The 13,724-nt window shown below is 44.6% G+C and overlaps 1 protein-coding gene across 1 annotated transcript; it reads left to right on the top strand.

Moving 5' to 3' along the window:
* The first annotated feature begins 1,313 nt into the window (after positions 1-1,313).
* Positions 1,314-13,122, top strand: LOC135525640 (dapper homolog 1-like). Its single transcript, XM_064953385.1, has 4 exons — positions 1,314-2,065; positions 4,578-4,707; positions 7,209-7,364; positions 10,405-13,122. The coding sequence occupies exons 1-4, from the start codon at positions 1,742-1,744 to the stop codon at positions 12,444-12,446; spliced, it is 2,652 nt and encodes an 883-aa protein (XP_064809457.1). The 5' UTR covers positions 1,314-1,741; the 3' UTR covers positions 12,447-13,122.
* The last annotated feature ends 602 nt before the right edge of the window (positions 13,123-13,724 follow it).

Below are 13,724 nucleotides of genomic sequence, written 5' to 3'. Positions count from 1 at the left end.
TCCCTGGGTAAGTACACAAATCAATAGTAAAGTTGCAGAACAGGCACAAGGGAGTGATAGAGAGGTATTGAAAACCTATATGGTTTCTTGTCATGCACGCCCCAAGGGAAAAAAAACTATGGTTGGTTGTTTATTAAAGGCGTAATATCTGGTAAGCTATAATGACTGGGTGTTGTAGCTTCTCTGGTTGTATTTTTATGCACTGTAAAGTTTAAGGACTAAAGACATAATGATTACAATGACCATTATTTATACCTTTATTTTACTAGTCCAATGCTCTAACCACTAGGCTACCCTGCCTCCCCAACATTACTCAAACATTACTTAGCTGTCAATCTTGTGAAATAAAATGTCTTTGTAAACTTGTTACATATTGATAAACTCTTTCCTTTAAATGTCATGAAAATAGTATTTATCAATAGAAAAGATAATTAAGAAGCTGTAGGGTTAAATGCGCTCCATACAATGTAGCCTGTAGAAGCTGCCTCTCTGGGGTTTCTTAACACAGGGTGGCGCCCTCCACTTTAGGCAGAGAACACAATCTCATTATTATGGGGAAACAGGCACACCCTTTGCATACCATATTTGTCTTAATAAATATGACGTAATTGCCTAATGAATTATTAATAAAACGCAATTAATAGGTGCAAATTGCACGCATGTTCACACATTTTAATTGCAAATCACATTACATTAGACCAGGCTCGTCTGATAATGTGCCACACCTTTTACAAACACTATAGGGGTAATTGTTCATTACATATTTATTTTTGGAGCGGCAGGGTAGCCTAGTGGTTAGAGCTTTGGACTAGTAACCAGAAGGTTGCGACCCCCCGAGCTGATAAGGTACAAATTTGTCGTTCTGTCCCTGAACAGGCAGTTAACCCACTGTTCCCAGACCGTCATTGAAAATAAGAATGTGTTCTTAACTGACTTGCCTGGTTAAATAAAGGTAACAAAAAAAAATGCATTTATTGTCGTCGATCGAGTTCATATGTATGCCTACTAAAGATTAAATAGCCACAACGCTGACTGCAGAGTCTCAGCTCTTGGAGTTATTAGCCTAGTTGCAATTGTTTGGTGAATTATATTCAATAAAGCACATTTTTATATCTGCAAGAACATTAAACGAATCCTATATTTCGGTTGTAACTCATTTTATATCCCAGAAATGGGGAAGGGTCGATCAATTAGGGAAAAGGTGAGACAACTAGGAGTGGCAGGCACTAAGACATGTTGCTACCACGGAGAAAGTAGATGGGTCTCCAAAGAGAGAGGTGGTCCAACGCTACTCACCACTGTCAATAGAACAGTGCGAGCTGCTTGCCAGAGAAGCATCTACACACAGTGCGAGCTGCTTGCCAGAGAAGCATCTACACACTGCCTACTTGACATTACATTGAAACTTTCACGTTTTGATCATGCAGCTTTTTCTGATTTGTGCAAACTGAAAAGCACTTAGATTTATCCGTTTATCTTGGAGACCACGACGGTGTTTGAATATCAAACGGACCAGTTTTACGCACGCAATTGGTGTCCAGTGTATACGGGTTGTTGGCATAGCCGCTCCAACAGACAAAAGTTATGGACAAGTCATTTAGTGGTCTGGAAGATTAGACCATGATATGTACGTCTGCACATCAACGTTTTTGATGCGTGTCATGATTTTCTAGGCTCTTCACAGTGATTGTATGTGGCCCGCTGTTGCCAGTTACATGTTGTAAATCGTCGCTTCTTGGATATGGATAGAATGAAACAAACGGCTGCTGTTGCAGAGATGCTGGCCTCTAAGGATTGCACATTACAGTTTCGGGAAAGACGACAATTCGATAAGGCAGAGATGGATCGGGTGCGAACTCGGGAGAGATTTGAAGCCACTCTAGCCGGTCTCGGAGAGCTGGAATACTTGAGACAGCGACAGGAATTACTGATCAGAAATGTGTTGAATCACCAGGAGTACTCTATACCAACAGTAGATCTAATGTGCGTTACGCACGAGGGGAATTACTTGAATTCGGAGGAAAAACTTCTAGAAGAAAATATTTTATTGCTAAGAAAACAACTGGTATGTAGACTGAATCTAAAGTAATGTATTTATACCATCAAAGTGTTTGGGATAACGTTAATACTAGTGATCATCATTTGGCTGAGTTTTATTTGCGTCCGTTATGTTTTTGTTAGCCTACATTTCAAAAGCGGTCGTGAAATACAAGTATCTCTATTCGTGTATCGTTGGATTGAGACCATCCAAATTGTTCAACAAGAGGTCTATTTTCTGACTGAGTCACAGCTCCACTCCATTCCCGTCCAGGGAAAATGAGAACATAGCGGAACATAGCCAAGACAAGCCTACTGATAAAAGTTGGCGACGTTGAGTTTGCTTCGCCAGGCAGGCGCAGAGAAGAGGTGCGAAGTCTGTCAACGATTGTGGTCTATGTCTATGATAAGTTTAAAATAAAAAAATAGGCCTGTAAATTAGATTTCCAGACTACTTTCCAGAATAATTTTCTAACTGGCCCTTTAGTAGCATATGACTTGCTGTTGGCTTTTTTTCACTCACATATAAAATCCTGTATACATTTGTAACCTAATATTTTGGAAAAGTTCAATGTAATTATTTTCTAATGATTACAATAAATTAACGATTCCATTAGATCGATCTGTCATTCTAAATCAATGCAAGCAATTGGGTCTCCAGAGGACAAGAGGTTCCCACAGAAATGATAGAGAATAGAAGGATGGCTATTTAACTCAAACTTCCTGCAGGGAGAAGGAAACTCCTGATGTACTCATGTGGTCTGTGAGGGGGTCCAGCCGCTTGAATGAGTCTTACTGATGCGTTACAATGGATGGGGTGAAAGTAACTTTTACAAGCAGATCTCCCACCCCTGCTGCTGTTAAAGGATGCCAGGGAGTTATTGGCTGGTTCTTTGAGATTAGGCCATTAAACCGACCAAAACACACCTGGGTTCAATAAGGCAGTAAGGGCAAAAATCATGAATGGACTCAGTATTAAAATGTATTGGGGGGAAAAGTTGCAGTTGTTGTATTATACCCTATTCCCATAGGGTTTATTGTAGGCCTACAATAAATCCGATTGGTTTTCAATTGTCATTCTATTATTACAGACCATTTCACTCTCAGCCTACACAGACGTTCCCTAATAAAATAACATTTTGACATTTACACATCCTCACTGGTTTGTTCAGTCACCCTATCAACCCAGTGGGAGGGTCATTTTATTCAGCAAAACAAACGTTGGTCTGCCTCTGCTAGAGATGCCTTTCCCAAATGGTACTTTGTGTGGAAATGGTCTCTGAAGCCATAGCATGCTCAGAGCACATAAATCACTCACTGCCTCCTGTCAGAGGCCTGCTTTTATGGCCTGCCAATCTGCTGCTGCTGCGAGAGGAAGGGCTGCATCTCAATATAGCCAGGAGAGTGTGTGTGTGTGTGTGTGTGTGTGTGTGTGTGTGTGTGTGTGTGTGTGTGTGTGTGTGTGTGTGTGTGTGCGTGCGTGCGTGCGTGCGTGCGTGTGCATGTGTGTCATTACTGGGCTCAGTCATGGAGCAAATGGTAGCTAAAATGCTTAATGCACAGGGTACAGGCCTTCTGAGATGACAAGCAGGTAATTGGGAGTAATGAATCCTATGTCTGTAGTCACATAATTGTCACAAATGTAGCAAATGTAAATAGGGTCTGCTGTCACTGAGCCTTCATGGTTGACATTTTCAAACCACAGTCTAGAGCGGAATGAAGGAGTGTAACCACCACAGGATCTGGGTGATGTCATGTGTGACCCTGGCTGTTCCACATAACCTGCGTGTTTGATGGAGATATTGTTTTGCTCCCACAAGACGTGATTCTAATTTAGTCTGGGATACTAATGGGTTCTGATAGGGCGACATGGTCTCGCCAAGATGTTGAAGACTTGCAGCACAGTAACTACAGACTTACTTTTAATGACCAACATTCAAGGCTATGGAATTCATCAGAAATGGAACCAAAAATAAGGAGCTAAACATTCTGTTGCAATACAGACCAACACTATGGATTAAGCTATAATAATAATTTGGTTGGTGATTATATTTGTTCCGTGTACAACTCAGTGGCCTTGTGGTTATTGTCCGCCCTGAGATTGGAAGGTTGGTAGTTCCATCCACGGCAGAGTCATACCAAAGACTGTAAAAATGCGTCTCTGCTTGGCACTCAGCAGTACGGAGATAGATTGGGGGTAAGGCTCTGTGGTAGACTAGCATCCAGGGGGTGTACTTGTACATCAAGCTGCCTCATGCTACAGAAACAGGAGATATGAGCCAAGGCTTGTGCAATGCTACTTACTTACAAGTATGTATTAATATTCATGTGTAAATTGGAAATGTTTTTTTTGCATGTCTGAGACACCCTCAGAATGGGGCCAACTGTAGATTTCATAGGCAGAACTAGCTGTAGTCCAGGGTTGATGAAGGCTCAGCGTTAACAAGCAACACCCTGGACAAGAGCTAAGGCAGAACTAACTGTAGTTGCTGTACAACTGTAACTAACTGTGTTACCTGTGTCCGCGTGTTTCCCTCCAGAACTGCCTGAGAAGGAGAGATGCTGGTTTGATCAATCAGCTGCAGGAGTTGGACAGGCAGATCAGTGACCTCCGGTTGGACACGGAGGTGTCACGTGAACACGTGGAGACAGACAGCCGCCCGAGCTCAGGTTGGTCTGGTTTTACAATAGAATTAGAATAGATTCTAAAGGTTCTACTTCAGAATGTTACCCTGTGGAAACTAGACATGATTAGTGGGATCTGTCAACTGAGTGATTTCTTTTTCTTTTTTTTCCCTAAATTGTTTTTTTTCAACTAGGCAAGTCAGTTTAGAACAATTTTTTATTTACAATGATGGCCTATCCCCAGCCAAACCATAACCCTAACCTGACGCTGGGCCAATTGTGCACCACACTATGGGACTCCCAATCACGGCCAGTTATGATACAGCCTGGAATCGAACCAGGGTCTGTAGTGAAGCCTCTAGCACCTTAGACCGCTGCGCCACTCAGGATCCCATGTCAACTTAAGTAGTTGAGGATACTGCAGAACGTGTAATCCCCCAGGGTATAGGGTTTTTAACACATGTGTTCTCAAAGTGGGGTCTGTGGACTGATCTCAAAATATATAACAAATATATATATTTTTAGGTAAACCCGTATAGTACCGGTTTGGACCCCCCTTTTCCTCCAGAACAGCTACAGATACGCTGTGGTGTTCAATCATTGCTTAGTTGTTATCAAGGGACCTAATGTGTGCCGGGAAAACATTCCTCACACCATTACACCATCGCCACCAGCCTGTACCATTTACACCAGGCAGAACAGGGCAATGGATTTATGATGCTTATGCCAAATCCTGACTCTGCCATCAGCATGACACAACAGGAACCGCGATTCATCAGACCAGGCAATGTTTCTTCACTCCTCAATTGTTCAGTGTTGATCGCTTGCCCACTGGAGCCGCTTCTTCTTATTTGAAGCTGATAGGAGTGGAACCTGGTGTGGTCGTCTGCTGCAATAGCCCATCCGTGACAATGATCAATGAGTTGTGTCTTCCGAGATGTCGTTCTGCACACCACTGTTGTACTGCGCTGTTATTTGTCTGCTTGTGGCCCACCTGTTAGATTGCACGATTCTTGCCGTTCTCCTTTGACTTCTCTCATCAACAAGCTGTTTTCACCCACAGGACACCTGCTGACTGGAAGTTTTTTGTTTGTCGCACAATTCTCGGTAAAGCCTAGACATAAAAAGGCCCAGTAGGCTGGGCGTTTCTCAGATACTGGAACCGGTGCGCCTGGCACCGACGATCATACCACGCTCAAAGTCACTTCGGTCACTTGTTATTTTTGTAGTTATTTGATTTTTTGTTATTTCTACCGCTATTTCGTGATATCCATTTGGTAGTTACAGTCTTGTCCCATCGCTGCAACTCCCGTATGGACTCGGGAGAGGCGAAGGTCGAGAGCCATGCGTCCTCCAAAACACAACCCTGCCAAGCTGCACTGCTTCTTGACACACTGCTCGCTTAACACGGAAGCCAGCCGCACCAATATGTCAGAGGAAACACTGTCCAACTGACACACTTGTCAGTGTGCATGCGCCCGGCCCACCACAGGAATCGCTAGTACGCGATGGGACAAGGACATCCCGGCCGGCCAAACCCTCGCTTAACCCGGGCGACACTGGGCCAATTGTTCGCCAACGCTTTTTTGTGTGCCCAATAGCATTTGGGGGGGGGGGGGGGGGAATATTGTGCGACACTATTACGGTAGATGTATTAACTACATTTTCTGAAATTACAATGCAAAATTATTACATATAGCTCCTTTAATCTACAATTCATGTTCTTAACCCTGGGCAACATTGGTCTGGGAGGCTCACAGGGATATTGGTATCCACAGTCCTCCACCAATTATACATTTTCCAACTCATTACTTATTGTATTCCCCTGAAAGAAATGTGAAGCTAAATGCACTGCAATTCAAGCTTCAAAACTGGTATTTTTCTCTGTGCCTCATGTTTTCTTTCTGTCTCAAAATATGTACAAATGCAGTATTTTAGCCTTAAAGCTAAAAAAAAGTATCTCTGCCCCATGACAATGTGTAGAATTGCTGGAAATTAGCTTGAAACCTTCCCTGGGTCCAAGATTTGGTTCACCCGGCCATGAACTGCAAAAGTCACAGTAAAAAAACAAATTCTATAATATTTTTTTCTCACTCGAGTTGTGTTCTGATTGAGGGGGTCCCTGATGAGTTTGCTATCACAAAGGGGTCCCTGGCCCCAAAAAGTTTAGAACCCCTGTCTTAGCAAATGAATACAAATATGACATACAAATGAATGACAATGCAAAAAACTTGCAAAATGGGCACATAGAGAATTTGCATTCCACTGGGCAAGCATGCCAATAAATTACAGAGCGGAAGTAGGGTATGCTACGCTGCAAATATAACAAACTTTTATCTAGTATAAACCCTATCTACACAAAGCATTGTTTTTTAAATGCTTGAGATTTTCTGCCTTAATTATTTTAATAGCCGCAGCCTGTCATGTAATAAGTTGTTGGATGACAGCTTCCTCCATGAAGTGTGTAAAATCAATGTGTTAAAACGTTCACTTCTGTTTCTCTGCCCTTTCTCTCGGTGTCGCTGTCTCTCTCTCTCTCTATCCAGGCTTTTACGAGCTGAGCGACGGCGCTTCAGGGTCCCTCTCTAACTCTTCCAACTCGGTGTTCAGCGAGTGTTTGTCCAACTGTCGCTCCAGCACCTGTTTCTGCAGTACCCTCGACACATCGCTGTGTGCCTCCGAGGGAAGGCTCAAATCTGCAGGTGAGAGAGAAGCCCCCACATCACAGCACCCACAGCACCAGGGTTTGGGCCAATTCATTTAAATTATTCCAGGAAGTAAAATTAAATGCAGCATAGTGGCAGTCTATGTACAGCACAACATAGACCGCCACAGCACAGCCTCCCATAGCAAAGTCTAGAACACCACTGGACAGCCTAGCCTAGCATAAGACAGCGCAGCAAAGCCTAGGGCCCATGGATATGACTGGGTCCTGGTGTTTTATTTCACATGGTCTATCTTGGGAGCAACAAACAGGCTGAATCCTTTTGTTGTCCTTTGCTGTATAAACAAACACTCTTTCCTTCTTTCCCCAAAGACCCCCATCAGGCCGTCACCCACCCACCACATATCCACTTAACTTGGGTCTCAGCTCTGTTCCAGCTGGCCCCAGTTCAACTTCTAATTGTTTCCTTGGTGTCATTGCCATTAGTGGGGTTTGTTGTGACAACTCTTTGATTCAGTTTCAAACGAGAAAAAAAGAGTAGGAAGGAAACCCCAAACACTATTTGTGTCCCAAATGGCACCCTTTTCCCTACATAGTGCACTAGAGCCTTATAGGCACTATATACGGTGTCATTTGGGATATGGCCAATATCAGTTGAGCTGGATTCCCAGCCAGGCCAGGCAGATGGCTCAGCTCTAACTAACAGCCACACCTGTGATGATAAGACACAAACACAAGGACCATTAACACACCCAAACCAACTGCCTTCTTCGTTAGCATATTGAGAGGATGGTTTGCTTTGCTTAGCCTGTCAACACTACACACCTCCTGTAAGCTTCTGTGTGGCATTATTGTTGAAATGAGGAAATGGTGTGGTAATTGGTGGTACAGTATCTGTTGTTTTATACTATGGATGGGCAACTAGGCCCGCGGATCAACTTCCAATCGGAGGGTGTCTCGGGATCTCAACTTAATGTTGAGAGTTAGAATAGTAGAATAAACAAAGTGCAATTTTATTAGTCGCTTTCACCACGATATCATATCAAAACTGCAAACATTTCTCTCCACCCTATGGCAAAATGAGTAGATTTGCAAGAAATTAGCTATACAGTGCCTCCAGAAAGTATTCAGACCCCTTGACTCTTTCCACATTGTTACGTTACATACAGCCTAATTCTAACATGGATTTTTTTTTTATTTCCTCATCAATCTACACACAAAACCGCATAATGACAAAGCTAAAACAGGTTTACAGAAATGTTTGCTAATTTATAAAAATAAATCAATGGAAATACCACATTTACAAAAGTATTCAGACCCTTTACATTCAGTACTTTGTTGAACCACCTTTGGCAGCGATTACAGCCTCGAGTCTTCTTGAGTATGACACTACCAGCTTGGCACACCTGTATTTGGGGAGTTTCTACCATTCTTCTCTGCAGATCCTCTCACGCTCTGTCAGGTTGGATGGGGACCGTCGCTGCACAGCTATTTTCAGGGTTCTCCAGAGATGTTCGATCGGGATCAAGTCCGGGCTCTGGCTGGGCCACTTCACCCCCCAGTCTGAGGTCCTGAGCGCTCTGGAGCAGGTTTTCATCAAGGGTCTCTCTGTACTTTTTTCCGTTCATCTCTCACTCAACCCTGACTAGCTCCCAGTCCCTGCCCCTGAAAAACATCCCCATAGCATGAAGCTGCTACCACCATCCTTCACCATAGGGATGGTGCCAGGTTTCCTCCAGATGTGACGCTTGGCATTCAAGCCAAAGAGTTCCATCTTGGTTTCATCAGACCAGGAAATCTTGTTTCTCCTGGTCTGAGAATCCTTTAGGGGCCTTTTGGCAAACTCCTAGCGGGCTTTCGTGCCTTTTACAGAGGAGTGGCTTCCGTCTGGCCACTCTTCTATAAAGGCCTGATTAGTGGAGTGCTGCAGAGATGGTTGTCCTTCTGGAATGTTCTCCCATCTCCACAGAGGAGCCCTTGAGCTCTGCCAGTAACCATCAGGTTATGGGTCGCCTCTCTGACCAAGGCCCTTCTCCCCCGATTGCTCCGTTTGGCCGGGCAGCCACCTTTAGAGACTTTGTGATTCCAAACTTCCTCCATTTATGAATGATGGACGCCAATGTGTTCTTGGGGTCCTTCAATGCTGCAGAAATGTTTTGGTACCCTTCCCCAGATCTGTGCCTCGACACAATCCTGTCTTGGAGCTCTGTGGACAATTCCTTTGAGTTCATGGCTTGGTTTTTTTCTCTGACATGCACTGTCAACAGTGGGACCTTATATAGACAGGTATGTGCCTTTTCAAATCGTGTCCAATCATTTGAATTTACCACAGGTGGACTCCAATCAAGTTGTTTCAAGGATGATCAAAGGAAACAGGATGCACCTGAGCTAAATTCTGAGTCCTCATAGCAAAGGGTCTGAATACTTATGTAAATAAGATGTTTTTGTTTTTATACGTTTGCAGAAATTCTAAACGTTTTGCTTTGTCATTATGAGGTATGAGGAAAAATGTTTATTTAATACATTTTACAATAAGGCTGTAACTTAAAATGTGGCAATGCACTGTAAAACTGCAAATGTTTTTCTCCGCGCCATTGCAAATGGAGTCGATTTGCAGGAAATTAGATATAAAATAGAAATATCTTCTCTCCGCCCCATGGCAAAATGTGTAGAATTCCAACAAACTTGCTTTAAAACTACAAAATGTTCTCCATGCCCCATGGCAAAATGTGCAGAATTGCAGGAAATGAACACAAAAAAAAAGAATTATCTGCTGTCAAGAAGGGGGCCACTAAAATGTTTTCTTCCGAGAGGTGGTGGGGCACCCCAACAAAATGTAGATTAGAGCCCCCAAAAGGCTGGAGCCAGCTCTGACTGCATGTGTGGGTATGGATGTCGGTACGCAGACCCACGAGTCACTGCAGCCCCCCATGATGAGTTCAGATTTTTGTGCCTCCCCCCATCAAAGTCACCCATCCTGGTTCTATACTGTAGCCCTGTGTGGTTTCCATATGAATGACTGGTGGTGTATCTGTTGTTCTGTAGTCCTTATCCTCTGTCCCCTGTCTGGTTTTCAGATGAGCTGGGTAACTGTGCTGAGTGCGAGGGCCAGTGTGAGGAGCAGCAGACGTCAGGGACAGTCAGGAGGTCCCCCTCCGCTCCCTACTCCCCCTCTACAGATACCTCCACTCAAGACATCCAGTCCAAGTACCACTGTGACCTGATTGCCAAGAATGGCAGTGACGTGTACCGCTATCCCAGCCCCCTCCACGCCGTGGCCGTACAGAACCCCATCTTCTTACAGTCTCTGGCCGAACACCTCAAAGAGGACGGAGGGCTGTCAAAGAGTGGCGGCTGCATCGAGGGCTCCAGTGACTGTCAGAAAGTGGAGCAGCAGCCTATTCTGGTGCCCCAGAGCACTTCTTGGTCTGCCTCCCACTCGCCCGCTAATAAACGACTGGACAATTATATCTTCAGCCTGCTTCAGAGGAAGGCTCAGCCCATTAGGACCAACAAGCCACGGACGAGCATCAGCACAGACCCCTCCAAGAGCATCCTAAGGCAGGGTAGTCTGTGTGTGAGGCAGGCTAGTATTGGCCAGCAGCAGCCACAGGGACTGTGGACTGCTCCTGTTACTGACCTCAAACCAACCTGGCAGACTTGTTTACATGCAGGAGGTGCCAGTAACAATGATCCAGGAACAGGCTCCCAACAGAGACAGTGGTCAGTAGAGAGCAAAGGGGAACTCCTCTTAGAAATTGGGATGGTGTCCCAGTCTTTGGGCCAACCTCAGAACGGATATGCCACAATCAACAGCAGTGACATTCACACCAACAGCCTGGTGACCAACGCCAACAGTCTGTTGAAAAAGAAGGCGCCAACCAATAAAGGACTTCCATCGTCGACCGGTCCTCTGTCTAAGGATTACCAAGACCTGGGCGCCCCCAATGCCAACTCCTCCCCCAAAGAGAGAACGCAATCTTATTTCCCTAATGCTCAAGAAGAAAACATTACTAAACTCTCCCAGACACTGCCAAGAGACCTCACCAAAACAGGCGCTCCCAAAAAAAGCCCTAAGAGCATTGCGGTCTCAGTCTATACAGCCCGGCACACTAAAGAAAAGAGGCCAATGCTGGAGCTGGTGAGTCTGGGGTCTTCCTCCCAGAGCCAGGATGAGAGTCAGGGTCACATGGTCAGTGCCCAGTACATCCCTGCGCAGAGGCAGGTGGTCAAGCTCCGCAAGGGGGGCAAAAACGTTAAGATTGTCAAGGTGAAGAGTGCCTCCCTGAAACCACATAGGGGGACGCACGCACATGCTGAGCCTGTATCATCAGAGATGGCGGGGACGAGGGAGAACGGTCACCGATCTGGAGGATCTAGGAAGTCTCGCCAGCCTGAGGAGGTACAACATGTGCACAAAGTCTCCTCCAAGAGGGGGGCATCTTCCAGGGCCAAGCGCACCGTCCCAGCATCTATCCCTGAGGGCCGGGTCCTAGAGAAACACATGGCCATGGTGTCTACAACAAGGTCCACTGTGACCAGGCATCACGGCTACCATGGTAGGGAGGTGGTGGTGGCCAAGCCCAAGTACAAGCGGACAAGTGGACAGGACTACAACCGTGGAAGGCTGAGAGCCATCACTGAGGTGCCTTACGACGAGGCCCTCAGGAGAGCCCACCGCAGGCAGAAGAGGGAGCTCCTCGGCCAGGTCTCCACAACCACCACAATGTACCTGCCCTCCAACGCGCAGTTCACCAGCCCTTACGCCTACATGGCCGGCAGCGATTCTGAGTACTCCGCAGAGTGCGCCTCACTCTTCCATTCCACCATCATGGACACCAGTGAGGACGAACGGAGCAACTACACCACCAACTGCTTCGGGGACAGCGAGTCCAGCCTAAGTGAGGTGGACTTTGTTGCGGAGAGCACTATCAGCAGTGACTCTGAGGAGAGTGGAGGGATGAACTGGCCCCAGTTTGCAGGGCAGGGCGCTGGGCCTCAGGATGTAACCACTGCCCAGGCTAAGGCCTTCGTCAAGATCAAGGCCTCTCACAACCTGAAGAAGAAGATCCTCCGCTTCCGTTCTGCGGGCTCGCTGAAACTGATGACGACTGTATGAGGGAGGGACTTCAGGGTGTCGGGCAGGGAGCAGCGACCAATCAAATTGGTTGCTCTCTCTCTCTGCCCAACAAGTGCCTAGGCTGATTTTCTTATTTACAGAAAGTCTCTGCTAAAGTTAGTCTCAGAGACGTTTAAGGAAACATTTTAATTGGGTTTGGACAAAATGTCTGGCAGACTCCCTCTCCCTGCACTTTCTGACAAACATTGGACAGGGTGAAAAGCATCTGAGTAGCCCCATTATTTTGTTGTATGTAGCCATTTTTTGTATTTATTATGGACTTTACCCTTGCTGTAGTACATGGCAAAAAGCTCTGTAAATGCTTTTAATTGTTATGGTTTACTTTTTGATTAAAGATATTTAAACTTAATATATTTGGTTGGTATTTCTTGGATACATATTTGATTGATGATTGAAGCAGAGTATTACTTAAAAATGGCTATAAGGAATATTCATGCATATAGAGACAGTCTATTCTGAAAATTGAAAACTGCTGATGATACCATGGTAACACTTTGATATATGTACACATAATATCTGCATGAGCAACTGCTTTACCTTCATCTGTTGTTGATACCAAGTAGCTAGCTCCAATTGTTGTATATAATGTTTATGTGTGTTAATACTGGTGCTTAACTTTTTTTAATGCATTATTAAATGTCTGCTTTAAATTCAATATTTGGTCGTCACCCCTTCTTCTGAATTGTGCATTGAGGTAGAATAGTTGTTTGTTGACAAAAGTATTTTTTTCCTCCAGTTCAACCACCACTGTGACATTATCATCAATGTGATCTTTCACTCAGATTTTGTCTCAATAAATCAATTAACTTAGACATTCTAGAACCTTATTTACCTTAGGTCATTCTACAGCATATGAATATAATTGCATTTCTATGTTGTAAAGTACTAAAGCGTATTCCAGAACCTCACCACCTTCAAATACTGAACAAAAATATGAACAGAACATCAAATCCAATTTTATTTGTCACATGCGCTGAATATAACAGTTGAAATTATTACTACAAGCCCTCAATCAACAATGCAGGTTTAAGAAAATACAATACAAAAAAAGTAAGAGTAAGAGATAACAAATAATTAAAGAGCAGCAGTAAATAACAATAGCGGGGCTACATACAGGGGGTACCGGTACAGAGCCAATGTCAATGTGCGTGGGCACCAGTGTTGAGGTAATTCAGGTAATATGTACATGTAGGTAGAGTTATTGAAGTGACAATAAATAGATTATAACAGAGTAGTATCAGCAGCAGCGTTCCATAG

The sequence above is a fragment of the Oncorhynchus masou genome, chromosome 32 (assembly GCF_036934945.1).
Source record: "Oncorhynchus masou masou isolate Uvic2021 chromosome 32, UVic_Omas_1.1, whole genome shotgun sequence".
NCBI classification, from domain to species: Eukaryota; Metazoa; Chordata; class Actinopteri; order Salmoniformes; family Salmonidae; genus Oncorhynchus; species Oncorhynchus masou.
Note: the sequence above shows the minus strand (reverse complement) of the source record. Positions and strands in the feature narration are given on the sequence as shown.

Excerpts from the sequence above, each read along its gene's own strand:
- LOC135525640 (XM_064953385.1), top strand. The coding sequence starts at position 1,742 with ATGGATAGAATGAAACAAACGGCTGCTGTTGCAGAGATGCTGGCCTCT. Across the intron at positions 2,066-4,577 it reads TATTGCTAAGAAAACAACTG|AACTGCCTGAGAAGGAGAGA; the intron begins GTATGTAGACTG and ends GTTTCCCTCCAG. Across the intron at positions 4,708-7,208 it reads AGACAGCCGCCCGAGCTCAG|GCTTTTACGAGCTGAGCGAC; the intron begins GTTGGTCTGGTT and ends CTCTCTATCCAG.